We start from the raw sequence: 19,007 nt of genomic DNA on the forward strand, positions 1-19,007 counted from the left end.
AATATCTCGAATAATATTAGTGTTGCTACGTTCTAATTTGAATTAGTATCAATTGAAATACGATAATATAGACTCTGGTAAAGACAGTAAAGAGAATTACGCAATATTTCTTCAATTAATATTGAAACCAGTAGTTGTAGTAGATCTACCATTTAGTGTTTTAGCAGAGTGATTAGAGTGGAAATGGAATATATTCTAGGGACGCTTAATCGATTAAAAAATATACAATGTGAGATTACTGTCTATGCTCTATAGTGATCAACGTTAACCGGAAATGGTTTATTTCTATCACTACAAGTAGGTGGATCACATCCATTAACGAACTCCTCCGAGATAATTATCTAGCTGTTGATTGCAGAAAACAATTTTAAAATTATCTTTTGTTGAAGAGTTATTGAGCGGTGTAACGGACGTACTAAACCAGAGGTGTTTACCCTTGCGAGGATGGCCCTCTCAAGGGCATCCTCACCCTCAAATTCTCTCTCAACCATAATGACGCGAGGGAGATGACAAGCCTGGACAGCGAGGGCGAGGGCCAACTGTCACTGTCAAGGCTAGAGCGAGGACAAATTCCCAACACGAAGGCGAGAGCGATGGTCAACTCTCTTCGAAGGTGAGGGCGAGGGCCAATTCACTGTGAGAATGAAGGTGAGTGAGGTCGGAGTAAAATGAACACCTATGGTACTAACATTACAATATTATATATATCCCACTTGCGTGATCCTAATAAACATCAAATGAAAGACTTAAGACCTGACTCGTCTATGGCGATCTTTATAATAATAGTAGGGTTGTCACGTTCTGGAAGGATTAATATCAATTGAAATAAGATTATAAAAATAAGGAAATTGAAAGGTAACCAAAAACATTTCGATCTGTTTCATCTATGCAAGACAAGGAAACAATAAACCTGAAAATTAGTCATTTCTGCTTATGTGTGACGGAAAAAAACAAGTGGCGTCTTTTAGCGGAGCTTCCTGAATCAATGCTTGTTCTGCCACACTTAATACATTTAATCAAAGTCGAACAGTTTTAAGAAAGGCTATGAGTCACCAACATAAGTAAAATCCTCTGATCAGTTTCCTTCACTGTTTCCCTTCCAGGAAAAAAAAGAAAGAAAGAAACAATGAATCAAACCACAAATTCTAATTTATATAAAATTTCACCGTTATTCAATTTCTACTTTTGTAGCAATTGTTAAACAAATTACTAGAATGCTTTGAGAACAGTAACGTAACTAAGAATGCATGCCAGCCTCCATCCGCGAAAATGTCAAAAGGGCTCTTCCTGTTTCTACGTTCATGGCACACGTACAATTTATACAGTAGTAGAGTTATTTTTCCATCTAGTCAGACGCTACTTGCTAATATACAAAAATTGCACATTACTATTATTATTATTATTATTATTATTATTATTATTATTATTATTATTATTATTATTATTATTATTATTATTATTATTATTATTATTATTAAGCAATTACATGGGACTAAAAAGTTTCTTAAAAGAAATAATTTCTAGGAATTAGGAATTAGATTTCTGGGCTGTCGGCATCTAAGGCCACGTTAGCCCATCCCGTATAAAGGATGACGTTCCTCAGCCAGCCCACTGTACGATGAAAGGGAAGGAAGAAAGGATTGGGAAAGGAAGGAAGCAGCCTGGGACCATTATATTAGGTACCTCCATCCCGGCATTTGAATGGTATGAATGAACGAAACCCAAGAAAGACTTCACTCAAGATGGCAGGTCTGAAAAAGCTGTTACACTCTTTCGGCCGAGTGTCCCCACCAGGAGTCGAACCTGGGACCGCTCACCTCAAAGGCAAGAGCAGAAATAATTTCTTCCTAACGTTCACATTACAACTAACATATGAAAACTCGTCAAAACTTGTGGAACTTGCTCACATATTTCTAAACCGGCGTATTATTTTTTTCGGAGAGTAATTCGCTGACTACTTTCTCAATATCAACGTGGTGCCATTCTTCGCTTTCAGTGCTCAGGATTGGCAAAGGGCTCAACCAATGCCGTAACTTTTGCGGGGGAATAGGGAAACTGCCCCCCCCCCAATTAAGCTTCCAGTTGTTTGATAGGATTCATTTGAGTTAAAACTTTGTTGCTTTTTATGATGTGATATGAACAGGAACTTATAAATAAAGCTTGGAATATGTTTACCAGATAACAGGAAAAAAAAATGAAACGAAAATGTGTTCCGAGCCTCATTCAGTAAAATATGTCCTATTAGAGCCCCAGACAAAATATATATTTAGTAAGGCTTTCAACATATTGTCTCATTTAGTTAACTTGTGAAGCACCGTACTATTTTCAAAAGCATTGCAAATAATTTAAGATGTTTCTGCTGCCCCACTATCTGAACGAAATACATTCCTTTAAGATGTAGCATATATGTAATCTGGATCTTACTTTAGTAAACCATCAACTGGCGCCCCAAGAATTATCGAACACGTTTAGTAAGGATTTCACTTCAAATGCCATCATTATTCTAGGGGGCCTCAACTTGACACATTTTAGGAGGTCTAATTAATGTTTGGTCTTCCAAGAAAAAGCCCAAGTTACGGGGCTGAGCTCAATTTCATCTTCGACCTTGTTCTACGAATATAAAGTTTGATGGCTTTTAGTGTACTGAATGATCGCTCAGGATTGGCTTCGTCAGAGGCAAAGTGAGATACAGTTGCAAAGAAGTACACTACTAACATAGGAAGTTATCTACGACTAAATAATTGGCTAATTAATTCCAAGTTAAAATTTCACTAAATTGTTTCTTCACTACTCATCGGAAACTTGTTAGTTGTTTCAACAAAAGGCGATACATTTTCCGAGTAGAATTCACTAAATCTATTATAGCTGGTTATGTGATTTCTCTTTCCTCTAAGTAGAGTACTCTTGCAGTAATATGAAACCTGCAAAGTGCTTTTGAATGGTGTTGAATTTCAGTTTAGCGTCCCTTTCAGCAGCGAGGCTATGTGAGACGTGGACCTACTGATTAACGTGGAATCCGAACCACATGAGCTCCCGCCGGGAATCGAACCCGGGTCTCCCGCGCCAAGAACGCGTACGCTAACCGCTTAGCCACGGAGGAACTCTGCAAAGTGCTTTTAACATTCAAACATTATAAAGTTATACTCCGAAACTTAAATACCGGGAGCCTGTTAGTTACGCCACTGCTTGAGAATACAGATTCTTTATTCATAGAAAGGAAACTTAATGACTACATATCAGGGTTGGCTGGTTTAAACCATGGTTTAAACCAATGTTTAAAGCAGCTGTTTTTTTCAAAAAAACCAACTGGTTTAAACCCAATAACGAAAATATTCGTAAAAGTGTAAGTGTTTGTAAAATCTTGATGAACACACATTTGTGGGCTATCACGTTTCACTCCCGTATATTATTCGTATTATATTCAGACCTAAATTCCCCATTCATTACTCAAAAAGATTATACTACAAAAGCAACTTTTTTTTTATGTAAGTTTATAAATGTTTGTTTTGTGATTTTTTTTGTAGTTATTATTGTTATGTAATTGCAATCAAAGAAACATTCTAAATATTGTTTTGTTTACTATTGATAAAATACATCGAAATGCCGTACTTTGTGTGTGTGTGTGGGGGGGAGGAGGGTCATACAGACCCCACGAGAGGCATTTAGTAAAATGAGAAGTATCTTCGATATCTATTTATGTATAAATGAGTCTGAGCCAAAGTGGACTCAAATAATTCGTATCTTTATTCACTTTTCTTACTGATGTGCAAATTAAGTCGTTGTATTTCTTTAATTTGGACCAATAAAAGTCGTTGTTAACTAACTTGAATTAAATTAGTTCGTCTGTACTCCGTAGTACTTTGAAATTGTCCATATGTAATTCAGTATAATGGTTTCACTTGTGCACTGTTTATCTTTCTGTCCTTCTGAAATGACTCTTGAGAGCTATATTAAGAAGCATGTAAAGATCAGTACAACGTATTTTTTATCAGGATTCCTTCGTGGGTGAGTCGGCAAACGTATCGCATTTGTGGCCAATTAGTCCTGGTTCCGAGTTCAAATGGAGGACAATTTTTCTCGGATGTAACTCAAGAAGCAGTTTTTATTCCGTTTTAAGCTTATGTGACCCCTTCCAGCATAACCCGGCTTTGCATAATAACATCAAGGCGAAACAAACTTATTTCTGTCCATATATGATATGAATATATAGAGCAAATTATTTAAACCAAATAAAACTGGTTTAAACCAAAAAACCCGTTTTTTTTTGTTTTTTCAATAAAAGCCATGGTTTTTGCCAACCCTGCTACATATACAGATGACGTTAGAACCATCCATTAGTATGCAAATCAAATTATTTATAAAACCATCCTTCTATTAAGATATTTCCAAAACGTATAACCTGGAAAGTAAATGTATTAACTCTGTAATTATGAAACTATGACTACAATTGAACGATAATGGACATATTCCTAATCAGGAAGGTATACAAAAATTATGTGTCCAATGAAACACCTGACACGACTTACCTGTAGCTCTGGAATGACATATTCGTGGCTCCTGTAAGGTGCCGGCCTTCTCCTTACTATTTTAGCTCCTTTCTTACGTATGATTACACCTTGTTGTAGTAGAAATGGAAGCAAATGTAGTGCGCAATTGATTGCTATAGAGAGAAAATATGACTAAGTCAGTATATAATAATGTTTGGAATTAGTAGATATTGCTATTGTCTGCCAAAATATTTTTTGAAGTACAATGTAAAGCACACTAAATTAGTCAAAAACTACTTCCATGTGTTGAAATAAGGTTTTACGTAAAGTGTACTGCTTTCTAAAGCCCTAGACAATTGTTATATTCCTTAGCACAATGATGGGGAAACATTTTGGGCCGCAGGCTAAAGAAAAACGAAAAAAAATATAGGTGGGCCAATATAATTTTTTAAAAAAACAATAGTGATTGTATCACTTGTAAAACCAAGCTCTATTAATACTCGAAAGATCATGAAGGGGAATGTGATAAATGGTATTGTGAATGCATTTTTAAACATTTCTCATAATTTGGCTGGAAGTATAATCCACTGATTCTCAGAAGTGAAGTTATATTCGTCAGGTAATGAATCACGTCGTGGGCTCGGTGGAAACGTTTAAGGAGCTACATCTAATCCGCGGGCCATGCTTTGCCCATCACTGTCTTAAGACGTGAAGATAATAAGCCAAAGATGTGCAATTTTGAGTTCATGTACGTTTATTTAAAAGGTATTACGTGTTTCAAAATACTGACTTATTTTTACTTTTCAAAGTAAAGCATATAAAAGCTACTATTTGCTGCGATTGAATTATAACAATAAAACGATGTTTGTGAATAGACACTATAAAAAGATAATGTAAAGAAAAAAAAACAAATGGGTGCTTTGCCAGAAGTAGGGTTGTGTTGATTACAAATAGACTCTTGTGTACATATTTATACATGCAACCTGAAATATGATAAATATACACGAAAACTTGATCTTACTCACCAAGAACTTTCTCTAGCGAAACCTTAAAGAAAATTATCACTGCCAAACAGATGACATTGAAAACAGACTCTGTCGCGCCGAACAAATTTTTAAATTCAGCATCCATCTGAAATATAAAGATTTAATTGTTATACAAATATATTCTATTAAATAATATATTTTACCTTTTTCTAGTCATGAAGTTCAAAAGTAGTTCATTGTCATAATGTTTTACTGCAATGTTAGAAATGCGCATACATGAATAATGCGAAGTAGCAATTAGACTCTTGTTAACGAACATCACTACTTAAATTGTTCTTTGTTACTCAGAAATAAACCAATACAATTGCAATAGTTTGTGTGTGCTGCAAGTAGCATAATTTGCACCCATTGTTAGCTGGGGGGGGTGCACGGTGGCTCAGTGGGGAGCGCTTACCTCAGGTGCATGGTTTCCTTGGTACGATTTTCACCCAAGCAAGCTTGTGATAAACAACAATGTGTTCGTGGATTTTGTCGAGGTACACCCGTTTCCTCCCACTTTCTCATTCTTCCATCATCATTCACTTGCTTTAATCATCGTCTCCCTTAACCTAAAGGCATAATCATGGGATGTTAAACTGAAAGATTTCACAATATTTCATTTTGTTGGCTGTGTGTATACTTTTGCAAAAAAAAAAAAAAAAAAAAAAAAAAAAAAAAAAAAAAAAAAAAACGTAAACGTAAAAATAGAAGGAAAAAGTAAATGAATAAACAAATGTTGTTGGTAGCAGAAGCGTCATTTGAGATTTTGCTTGTGGGAGGGCAAGACCCCTTGATATAAGAAAATTTTGCGTTTTTCACTGACTACTATTCTACTCAAAAAATCTATATAAATCTCAATATCAGGGGGTGTAATTACCCCTCCCTGCCCCCTAAATGACGCCACTGGTGGTAGTTCCCTTAATATAGCTAAATTAAAATTATTACATAACTTCTGTCATAAGTATTGGACACTCAACAAACAACGGACAATTTGATAAAGTGAAAAGTTTGTGTCAGTCGAGGGAAATTTTCTTAAAGAAACCTACGAACAGTGCCACCAGGTTCGTCCTGCACTGACTCGGTTAGATAGCATTCATGCTTTTATTGCCACCTAGCACAAGTTTGTTCGTGTTTATGCCATACGTCCACACTGTATTTACATCGAGCCCTTCTGAAGTTAATCTGTATGTAGTACTGGAGCTTGTTATTTAGTGCTGCTAAAAAAAAAAAAAAAAACTTTAACCTAACCTGAGAATGTAAGAAATGTGTCAAAACTTGATAAAACAGTCTGCTCGAGTAATGCCTGTGTTTTTTTTTTACATTGTAGCTTTTATGCAACAGATACGGCAGTAAAAATTTAGGAGCCCGACCCCCTAGACCCCCCGCGTGGATACGGGCCTGCAAGTGATGGCAAGGTTCTAGATTACTGGTCCCCCTTCCCATTGAGCAATAATAAAGACAGAAAACAACGTGCCCTGCGGGGCTCTAAACCGCCTTCACTCGCTAACGCTCTCTCGGCAATACTGTGTAGATTAAATGTATAAACTTTAGTAGAGAAAGAAACCAACCCAGCTACTAACCTACATGGGGGACCAGTAATCTAGAACCTTCCCGCAAGGGAGTTTTTTCATGTCACCCGCCACAAATCTTTTAGGGGACAATAAGAAGGAAATTAATAAAAGAATTGTATTTTAACAACAGTTATTTAGAGTGCAGCGCCAAAAGTAAACCTGCAAGCCCCAATTCACCCCCCCCCCCAAAAAAAAAAAAAAAAGTAAACCATTTACTGAATATATTGGAAAGTCGCATATCATTAACACAACAACTTTGTCTAAGATATAGAATGCCCAGAAGCATAGAGTGAGGCTTCCGGGCATTCTATCTGGGAACCAGTACCTAGAAGCATTACTCATGATTTTCGAAGGAAAATAATGGATTGTCGTGATTAACCGTCAATCGATTACAATGATCACACACAAGCAATGTTGCATTCACACTTAAAACTAAATTCATGTTGCTAGCAGTACTTACCTGCGAAATCCTATATGCTGTTAGTAAACAACACTTTTCGTCCATATTTCCTTTTTAACTTTCTCTTTATCCATCCGCTAAGTAGTTCCTCCATCAGCCAAAATGAGAACATATAGTTCAGGATTATAAAGGACTTTTGTGCTCTTATGTTAGCTTGTTTGTACTTGTTTTCCATAATCTTGCATTTGCAAGCTGTCTTTTATATCTCACGATATTCCATGATATATCTATATCATAAAACAATATTTTTTAAGACTACATTATTACTCGTTTTTGAGAACCAGTCTCTGACTCAAATATGCGACTAAATTTCCTCATTCTAATTTTTTGAGTTATTTTCTCCTCAAAATTGAGACTAATTTACTCAATTTTTTTTGAGTAGTAAAATGTATTCATTTTTGAATAAATCATTTTTAACAGTGAAGGAGATACGTTGTCGCCATCATTATTTAATTTGTGCTGGAATAAGCTATAAGGAAAATGGCATATGCTGATGATGTAAATTTAATAGGGGATGATAGGAGAACAATAGAAAGAAATGCAGAGATCTTATTAAACGCTTGCAGGGACATGGATTTAGAAAACTAAATACATGGAAGTGCGTCGGGACCGTAATACGGCAAATTATAGATGCGTTAAAATATTAAATCATACTTTTGATAAAGTGGATAGTTTCAAATATCTAGGATCAGTATTAACAGACGAAAATCATATTCACGAAGAAATTAAATGTCGACTAAAAGCAGGGAATTCGTGTTATTGTTCGGTTCAAAATCTCTTGTCGTCGCGAATTCTGTCGAGGAATTTGAAGCTTAAAATATACAAAACGATAATCATGCCTGTTGTTCTGTATGGTTGCGAAGCATGGTCGCTTACTCTGAGGGAAGAACATAGACTGAAAGTATTTGAAAACAAGATCCTGAGACGAATATTCGGTCCCAAGAGGAATGGGAATGGGGAATGGCGGAAACTTCATAACGAGGAACTACTTTATTTATGCGGTTTACCCAACGTTGTTAGGGTCATTAAGTCTAGGAGTCTTAGGTGGGCAGGTCATGTAGCTAGAATGAAAGGAGGTAGAAATGCTTTGAAAGTCTTGACTGGAAGATCAATCGGAAAACGACCATTAGGAAGACCTAGGCGCAGATGGGAGGATAATATTAAGATGGATCTCGCAGAGATAGGAATACAAAGTAGAAACTGGATCCAATTGGCTAAGGATAGAAGTGAGTGGAAAGCTTTTGTGAACGCGGCATTGAACCTCCGGATTCCATAGGCCATAGAGTTAGTTAGTTAGTTAGCATAACCGTGGGATGTAAAATGGAAAAATTTCATTTAATTTTTACGTTCGACGCTCAGACGCTCAAGTAAAAATTTTCATTTCATTTTTAGCAAAACTGATATTGTTGGAGTATGATGCTTTTTTGTACGCCGGGAAATAATGTAAAGAACTGTAGGCAGGGGCGGATCCAGGGCGGACTCCTGGGGGAGCGGTGGATTGTAATACTGCCACTTAGAGCTACTTTTAAGAGCTCCAAACTCTGGGATGAGTTTTATTTATATATAAAATAAGAAAGTTTTCTCTTTTGGAGGAGCGATCGCCCCGATCACTTTCCCTGGATCCGCCCCTGATTGTAGGTAAGCTTGGATGCCTGCGTTAGAAAATTACAAAAATGTAGCTATGAATTACATTTAATAGCCCCATTCCCTGCATATTCAAGGGATAAATGAAATGAAGTGGTATGTGCACAATTGCCAATAGATGGCATTACAACTTTTTAAAAATGATACGAAATCTTTGCTGAAAAACTTCAAGCTATGTGTTCTATCCCTTTCATTCTTTTTATTGTATTTTAAGTAGTACTATAGTTTTGAATTGTTTATACTCATATCGTAGTATGCAAAGCCCAACAACAAGTATATTGAAAGTTGCCAGAATTATTTAATTAGGAATCACTGATAATAATAAACGGCTGTGTAACTTTTATCATTAAGGTATTCTCCTTTGTATAAAATAGTTATTTTTCAAAAAAGCACTTATCGGTGTTTTAAGCCGGTGCTTTGTTGTGCCAATCTTAAAACGAAGTACGAGGGGTGTACCAGGGATATCACTCTTACTAGATTTACTGATTTCATTATTGAACAGCTGATCTAGTACGCACTTCACTTAAATTTGTCAAGGGCGCCGATTTCTCTGTAAATTTTGGCGGAGGCATTCAGATGCAGAAGGATATATGAGGAGTTTAAGACAAATTGCATTCAAATGATGCCAAATATTGTATATTCTTAAATACAATAAGGAGGGCCCACATCAGGATTAGCGCCCTTGAAATTTGCACATTCTACTGATTTTTGAGATTTCGTTTTTGATGCAGACAAATGACAAGGAAATGATTCTTTAAGCATCAGGAAGAAGTATATTCAGTTCGAAACGAATAGAGAAATTTTGAGTTATTCTTTTTTAATTTTCCCATCTGAATGAATAAAATTCTTGCTGTGAAATGACCTAGGTACTGTAACTACTACCAGGGGCTCACACACGTGAGGGGTCCACTAGGGTCCGGTGTTTCTTTCAGGAAAAGTATTCAGGGGGGTACTTAGTATTCGAAGGGGCACATACTATTTTCACACGGTACTATTCTATTTATTATTATATTATAGACGTATTATTTTGGCTTCATCCGGGGGGCATTCTCAGAGCTACGGGGGGCAGTGGCTCCCAGAAACATGTCTGGAAGAAACACTGACCGGGGTCGGACCTCCTCAGTGAAAGAACTAGGCTAGTTGTTTGCCGAGGCAAGAACTCGCCTTAGCGCCCCCTGACAAACCAAACCAAAACGTTCCCTCAAATATTTGCCCAATTTTGCGCCCTTCAAATATGGCGCCCGGGCCACATTCACTGGACCCCCTCAAAAACGTCATTATTCGACATATATTTGTACACTTTCTTAGTAAAACTATACTTGTTTAGCAAAGTAATGACTGATGTAGCCTACAGATTTTAATCTTACGGCACGGTACCACAAATATGCATGGTGTTTCAAAACAACAGCGACAACGTTTGGGAGGTGATTCCTGACACCAAGATAAGACAAAATGTATAGACCAACCTGGGTGCACAAATGCTTCATTTGGAAGTTATAGTTCGCTGAAAACATGAGAAAGTGAATTTTAAAGGTCCATAGCCCCAAAACTATTGGACCTACCATAGTCAGGTCAAGACTTCACTTAAGAACTAATATGTGCGCTATCCAAAAATACATGTTTCAGAATCCTAAAGTACTTACACCATTTGATTCAGTTCGCTTTCTTACTTTGTCCAACTCTCTCGCTAATATAATCAATTATTTCTGCTGCTCAAATCTTACGATTTCATTACATACGGTGTATTTATTGTTTCAAATTTTACAACCGATTTCTAGTTTCTACTTAATCTGTTCAGCCATAATATGCATAAAAAAAACATTCTTTATATGTATCAATGTTTCAGATAAAATACTCATTACTTTACAAATCCAAACATTTGAAGATAAAATGATAGAGCGAAAAGTGAGATGGAGAACAATAGGATATACCAAATGGAATAGGTACCTGGGGTATCTGGTTCGCTCCCCAGCAAGTAAGTTTGTGGTGAACAACATTGTGCTCATGGGCTTTCTCGGGTAACTCCAGTTTCCTCGCACTTTCTCATTCCACCAATACTTCCATCATCATTCACGTACTTTAATCATCATCTCTCTTAGCCTAACAGGCATAAACGTGATACCAGGGGCGGATCCAGGACGGATTTCTGGCGGGGGGAGGGGGGTTGTAATACTGCTATTTGGAGCTACTTTTATGATCTCCAAACTCTGGGATGGGTTTTATTTATATATAAAATAAGAAAGTATTCTCTTCTGGGGGGGACGATCGCCCCGATCGCCCCCTGGATCCGCCACTGCGTGGTACGTTAAACTGAAAGATTTCATTTCATTTTCGAATAGAATATTCTTCTGGCATTATAGGGTTTCTTATGACCTGATGCCGAGAAGTCTCCCGAAACTTTTAGATACCAAGGTACATATGAAATATTTTAATTCATTGAAGAGATCGTTGTAAAATAAAGAAGTTTTGTAATAATGATAATAATAATAATAATAATAATAATAATAATAATAATAATAATAATAATAATAATAATAATAATAATAATAATCGTGTGAGTATCGTTTACGAAGTAGCCACCATTCAATTGTAAAGCCCTGCACAGTCAAATAAAATATCTAATGGTTGTAAACCGGCAGTATCACTAACGGCAGAATATAAAAGAATCAAACAAAAAGTGACGAAAAGAAAATGTCAGAATGTGCATTGATTTAACTGCTCTGCTTGTCCTACATGACTTTTTATTATGGGCTCCGTTGCTGCTCGAACATTTTAAATTGTCTGGTACGAAATTTGATACTTCATTGAAAGGACCATAAGGACTTTTTTCATGCGTGGTACCGTTTACGAAATGGTCACCGTGTAACTGTGAGTTCTATTTGACTATAAGAGAATTGAGAACTCACTGGTGGCAACTTTGTAAGCTGTGTCCTACACGACAGACTATTCATCAAACGTTATTTGATTTCGCAGGGAATTTTCAATGAGGTACCAAATTATGTATCGTACAATTTAATTATTATGAATGTCCCATAATAATGGACCCTGTATTACAAACATAGCACTCTATTCGATGCGCTTTCTGACATTTTCCTGTCTCACGCTTTATATTATGAGGGCTGAAGACACAGGCATTAGAATCTTTAAAAGAACTAATACAAAGTTCGATTTTATGTATATAGTAAAAGATTAGATTTGATTTTGCAGATACATATTGTGAGGATCCCCATATCATAACAGAAGCACCTGTCAATACAACACGTGTTATTGATTGTAAACAGTGTAGCAGACAAGAAGCCGAAACGGAAGACACCGAAGGGAAGCCGAAGGAAGACGGACCTCACGAAAGGACCCGAAGAGGACAGATAAAAGCCCGACCACCGAGGGACCTGGCATCAGTCGACCAACTGATCAACTAACCAAGACCTGCCCTGAGGTCGCATTGGACTAGGGGTACACCTATCCTTAACCCAAGGTCGCATTGGACTAGGGATCCTTACTATAACCAAGCTTCGTGAACCTGCTTTGAGCTGAGGGGGCTATCCTTCAAGAACCAGCAGGTGCCTTGGAGCCTGCCTTGAGAGAAAGGGCACCGTACAAAACACCTATTTCCTCTCATCTGGTCAATAACAAGATAGACACTATTTTACTATTTGTAGTTAAAGACATTTGTAATTATCATTTTTTATAATAAATTGGTGAAGGGGAAAAAACTAGGCCGGACCTATAAAATCATTACAATATAAATCTTGTGGAAGGAGGATAGCATGCATAGACCTTGAAGAAGGGTTTTCAGTTTCGACTCGATTACCCGGCTCTATCCCATTTTCCCGCAAATAAATAAAGGAATACTTAAACCTTGCTCCATTTATAACAAATTACAATTCTGCCCTTCTTTGAAAACGTTTCGTTTAACACACCAACTACAATTTTCCTGTTCTAGCTGAATTACTATATTACCATATAGTTTCTTTCATTCATTTCCGTAAATAAAAAGAAAAAAAGAGAGATAGAACGTGAAAGACGAGGAAGGATCAGAAACTGAGGTTACAAAGGCAGATATTTATAGAATTTCGTCTGTTATAGTGAATGAGGAGTGTGCCGTAATTTTAATTCATGGTTTCAGCCACGAGCCACCGACGGTGCTAGTTGTAGGTAAACGCAAATGGCGACTCGTTTGGAAAACTAGCTTCGCAAAAAAGTCCGCTTAGTTATTCGATTTCTGTGCGCGAAACATGTAACCGCGGCTGAAATTCACCGTCAACTGATAGAAGTTTGCCGAGAGACTTGTGTAATGTGTCGTCAGCGTGTTGCAAAATAGTGCCGAAACTTTTGCAGCTGGTAGAGAAAACGTCATCGACGAGGTGCGCAGTGGCCGACCCAGTACGGCATCAACAGATTTCAACATAGCTCGTGCGGAGGAGATGATTCAGTACAACTGGAGGATCACGGTGCAGCATCTGATGGCAGAATTGGAAATGTCGTTCGGAAGCGTTCATTACATTGTGCACGATATTCTGCATTATCTGCAATACGTGCAACGTGACTGAAGACACAAAGACAAGATCTTTACAGGAGGGATTCTTGAAACTCAACCCACGATGCGACAAATGTTTCAACCAGTATGGAGACTATGTCAAAAAATAACCTAATATATGTACTATCCAAGGGCGCCGTTCCTATGGGGCCAAGGGGGCCGTGTCCCCCCACAAAGCTCATGTAGGCCTCCTATTGTAGATATGAGTATACAATATTTGGCATAATTTGAGTGCAATTTGTCTTAAAATCTTCATATATATATATACCTTCTGCATCTGAATGGGCCTCCCTAAATTTACAGAGAAATCGGCGCCCTTGATACTATCTGTTGGTTGTATGAAATTATATACCCCGGTGTAGGCCTATACATGTTTCACTGCAGACTGTAAGCTTACTTTCCGATCACTCCTCATGCTATAGTGTCTGTTAAACTTAACATAACCCAACAAAGAGCAAACAGGAGAATGTGCAGTGGGGGAAGGATAAAGTATACGTCTGGCTTCCTTCGCATCGAATAGTTGATTTGCTGCATACAAATTCGAAAGCTATATTTTTTTAATAATTGTATTATTTCTCAGTAGATGGCAAAATCATTTCAAGAATAGAGGAAAGGAAAGTAATTACTAAATCTCAGTGAATAATATTTTCGGAAACTACAAAATTAACTAGCATTATTTGTGTAGTTAGCATTACAAACTTTTTCTAATTTTTAAATTTTGAGTTTGCTTTACTGGTTACAATGATCCAGGATTTTGTGCAAATTCCTTAAAGCAAACCGTGAATATACAAGAAAGTTCTGGAATTTCATTACAAATAATTATATTCTTTGTGGCACTTTATGTTTTGCGGTCTTAGTGAGTATGAAATTCAGTAGAAAGGTAGCTATCAAGGAGATGAGATTATAGGAAAATATGAAAACGGGATATGGGGATTACTTTAGCAATAGGTCGTATTTCGGCCTGAAGTGATTCTAAAAAAACATATTTTTGTTCATTGTTTTAAGGGAATGTCACGTATTGCTCAGAAATATATTTGCCAGTATTGGCAACTAGGTTATATGGAACAGTTTTCTTTTAAAAATTTTGGCCTTGGATAAACATGACTTGAAGCAATCAGTCCTGAGTCAAAGTAGTTTCCCTGACATTCACTTTGAAAAGAGAAATTGACACCTCAGCTTTTGCCTGTATCTGTCTACTCCTCTATCTCTTCCCTTGCAAAAATACATGATGTCCAGTTTCATAGTTGGATATTGGAAGAAAATATTTTCATTCATATCCGGGGGAGACTTTCAATACACGAGACATGAAAGTAAAGGCTGATTTTTATGCAAGCGTCTGTTGTGTTCTTTACTTGCGATATGGCTGAATGCCCAATTGAGAAAGTTGTTTAAGCATGGTTCTACGTGTAACACAACTTTCTGTTGGCTACGCATAGAAATCGCAAGCAACGAACGCAATGGACGTTTGCATGAAAATCCGGTCTACTCTTAAAATACTGAAATCCACATTGAACATGAATAGAGTTTATGATACAGACTGGATTGCTACCAGATCATCTCCAGTACTCATAAAAAACCGTGTTTATTTCTTCCTTACTTTACACTGAACGTATGAATATTGTTTTTTTAAAGATTGAAAGATATTTGACAAACGTTAGAAGATTTTTTTTTTTTTTGTCATAGAACCTGACATAAGTGAGTTTCAAAATTTTATTCCTCAAGTAACCGGAAAACTCAGACAGGGTATTTTCCTTCCCTCTTGTAACCCCAAAGATATCTTCGTTTTGAGAATATATTTAGGGCATAAAAGCATGTGTATTTTCAAGATTTTAAGTTACAAAAGTTTAAATGAAACGAAGTAAAATCTTGAAGTTTTAAGCCACACTCTTATGCCGGCTAGGCTAAAGGACACGGTGATGATGAGAAATGAATGAAATGGTGGGATGAAGAGAGGGAGGAAATGGAAGAATCGCGAAGAAACTCACGCACACGGTGTTTGTCTACCACAAAGCTCACTTGGCAGGAGTTAGGATCGAACTGAGGAACCCATACACCAGAGGTAAACGTTCAACCGTTGAGCCACCGGGGCTCCAAAAATTCAAGCCATTATTAATTATTGTTAATAATAATAATAATAATAATAATAATAATAATAATAATAATAATAATAATAATAATAATAATAACAATAACAATAACAATAATAATAACAATAAAACCTTTTTTACACGCTCCTGTTAAAGATGATAAAAGGAGATCCATTAAGTCATAGGAAAAGTAAGAAAGTTTAGAAAGGACACACACAAAATAATTTCGACAGACATACACTTACTGTACTCTAGTAACCGTATCTCTATTGAAGCTAATGTGACTGCCCTACCTAGACGCCCGACATTAAAACAACAAAATACAAACTTACAGTTTGAAGAAATGTTAGTATTTTTAGAGGTAGTTTTCATATGAATAATTATATATATATTTTTTTCAACAGAAATCTTAACCAACTTCAACACAGTACCGTACTAATTTAAAATACTTGACGGTTTAGCTCTAAAGATTACCTTCAGATTCTAAAGTAATTTGAACGGGGTCACCGGGAATGTATCTTTTTTTTTTTTTTTTTTTAAAAAAAAAAAAGAAGAAGTCGAAATTGGTATATCGAAATTATGCGCGTGTAATTGGTGTGATGCTTATCCGCATGCCACCATCTCCATAAATTTTCAGCTCAGATTCTCGGTTAATGTGTAGTGTGCCATGGTGAGGCACATACACTTTGGCTTAATCGTCGTATACAATAACCTGAATGGACAAACTTTTCTTCAGTTTCTGGAGACACTACCACCTGCGTTTGAGGACATACCACTGGACATTTGCCAAAACATGTAACTCGTTTTCCCCAATTTACTCGAAAACTAGACATTTCGTGATATATGTTTATGTGAACTTTTTTCATGTACTAGTCACGTACAATCACATACCGCAGTATTTGCATTACCGCCCGTTACACCCTTTATATATATATGGGTTGAATAATTAAAAACAGAGGCACAGTCACCGAATCCGCACCCCCCACCAAATTTCCTAACTCAACATACATCTTTCCCAATAAAATTACACTTCTTGAATAGAAAAATGATTGGTGTTGCATGAATATTTGTTTTTACACTTCATCTGTACTTTTTCTCTTATAAGAAACCAGGGGCGGATCCAGGACGGACTTCTGGGGGGGGGGGCGGTGGATTGTAATACTGACACTTACAGCTACTTTTAAGAGCTCCAAACTCTGGGATGGGTTTTGTTTATATTGTAATGTTTTGGTAGAGTCAATAATGGACCGAGATTTTTATCCCTTCACCAATTTATTATAACATTTGATAAATACAAAACGTCTTTGATTACAAAGATAATAATGCTGTTTCCTTGTTAATGTCCAAGTAGAGGAGTATAGGTGTTTTGCACGGTGCCCCTTCTCTCAAAGCAGTTTCCAAGGCACCTGCCGGTTCGGTGAGTTTGAAAGGATAGCCCCCTCAGCTCAAGGCAGCTTCGCAAGGCTTTGTTGTTGAGAGGATCCCTAGTCCAGTGCGACCTCGGGAAGGATGGGTGTCCCCTAGTCCAGTGCGACCTCAGGGCGGTGTAGGTGATTTGATCAGTTGGACGACTGATGCTGGGTCCCTCGGTGTTCCTCCTTTTATTTGTCCTCCTCGGGTCCTTCCGTGAGGTCCGTCTGCTTTCGGCGTTCCTCGGTGTCCTTCCGCGTTGGCTTGCTGTCTGCTATGTTGTTTATAAATAATAGCACGTGTTGAGTTGACACGTGCGTCTGTTGTGATGTGGGGATCCTTGCATCCCCCACACTGTAAAAAAATAATCTGGAAGATTATTTTGAGAAAGTACACAATTGTAATTAGTAAAAGGTAACTGCACCAACGCTGACACACTTGAGATACTGTTTATACACAAGAAAACACTATAAACACTATAATACACCAATATCACTTATGAAAAATTTGTTGTGAAATATACACATAATGGTAATAACACTGTAGTTCCATCCCAACTAAGCAGAATCAAAAACAGTTTATCATTTCCCCCAAAGTGGGCAGAAGTGTCATCACTGTTATTAATAAATGTAAACGAGTTCACTGATTGTAGGTATCGTTTGAACGTTTTGGTTATTAAACTCGGTGCTAATATGGATGTCGCACTCTGTATGTGTAGGTTGCCTAGTTCGAGTTTTTGTGTGGATTTTAGGCTCCGGTGTATTGAGTCTTTCTAATGGTAACGATATAGGGAGTCGATTAGCTAAGGTTTTGTTTTTGTAACGGGACTTGCAAAAGAGTAGGCACAGATAAGATATTATTGTTATTAGGACCGATGAAAAAAGAATTATCGGTAGCAGAAGCTGGAACATAGTTCTGGAAAGGAAAATGTGTTATTAGTGCTGTTGTGTTCTTAAACGTTTATACAGAAAATGTAAAGCTAATCCTATGGCGAGGAGAAGAAAAAATAAGATACAAGAGATAATAAGAATAGTCCATGGAAAAGCATGGTGCAAATGTAACTCGGAAAAATGACTTGGTAGATGGCTACGTTCATGTTGTATTAGAGCTTGAAGGGATGTTACAGTTTGTTGTATGTTTTGAAGATTGAAGGTGAAATTAAAGTTATAGTTAGTCGGAAGTGTGCGATATTCTATGGTAACGTTTGCCGTATGTCTAGTGGGTAAATTGAGGGTCTCTGTTTTAATGTACTCATAATCTTCATATGGGAAAAAATAAGTTAAAGAGTAATCCATCTCATCTGTAACAACTATATGATTTCTTTGATGAGCTATTCTTACTATTTTTCGTGTTGTAAGTAGAAGTCCCGTTGTTGTATACAAATAATATTCTTCTGCTTTAGATAATGTAGGTTTAGCATGGCATGTTGTTGTTATATTTCGGGAGATAAGATCATATAAGCAATCTGTTTTTTGGGATCTAGCTTGTGTTTGGAATTTACAAATTTCCAACATACGATGTGTTTGACAAAGTGAAACGTCGAATTAGAAGATTCTTGATGGTGTCCATATGGCGAATTCAGGTGTTTGTAAGCGGAGATATGAAGAATCTGTCAAAAATCCATTATTAAATACTTTATAAAGAAAATAGTAATTATTGTCCCTTATAATAGGGATTTGTAATATAATATCTAAATTTGCTTTATTGGAATCAAATGACACAAGATATGCTTTGGAGCATTGGTAGAAAAGTCCTAAGTTTTGTTCCATTAGAGTGCCTCTTAGAT

The 19,007-nt window shown here is 36.8% G+C and overlaps 1 protein-coding gene across 1 annotated transcript in view; it reads right to left on the minus strand.

Moving 5' to 3' along the window:
- LOC145667943 (uncharacterized) overlaps nt 1-7,588 on the minus strand; it is a 33,684-nt gene extending 26,096 nt beyond the window's left edge. The window contains exons 1-3 of the mRNA XM_081735369.1: nt 7,544-7,588; nt 5,513-5,618; nt 4,527-4,660 (exon numbers count right to left, since the gene is read on the minus strand). Coding sequence (XP_081591495.1) covers nt 4,527-4,660; nt 5,513-5,618; nt 7,544-7,588 — 285 coding nt within the window. The remainder of the gene's footprint in view (nt 1-4,526; nt 4,661-5,512; nt 5,619-7,543) is intronic.
- Between the last annotated feature and the right edge of the window lie 11,419 nt (nt 7,589-19,007).

This window comes from Thermobia domestica, chromosome 13 (assembly GCF_964235325.1).
Source record: "Thermobia domestica chromosome 13, izTheDome1.hap1.1, whole genome shotgun sequence".
Classification (NCBI taxonomy): domain Eukaryota; kingdom Metazoa; phylum Arthropoda; class Insecta; order Zygentoma; family Lepismatidae; genus Thermobia; species Thermobia domestica.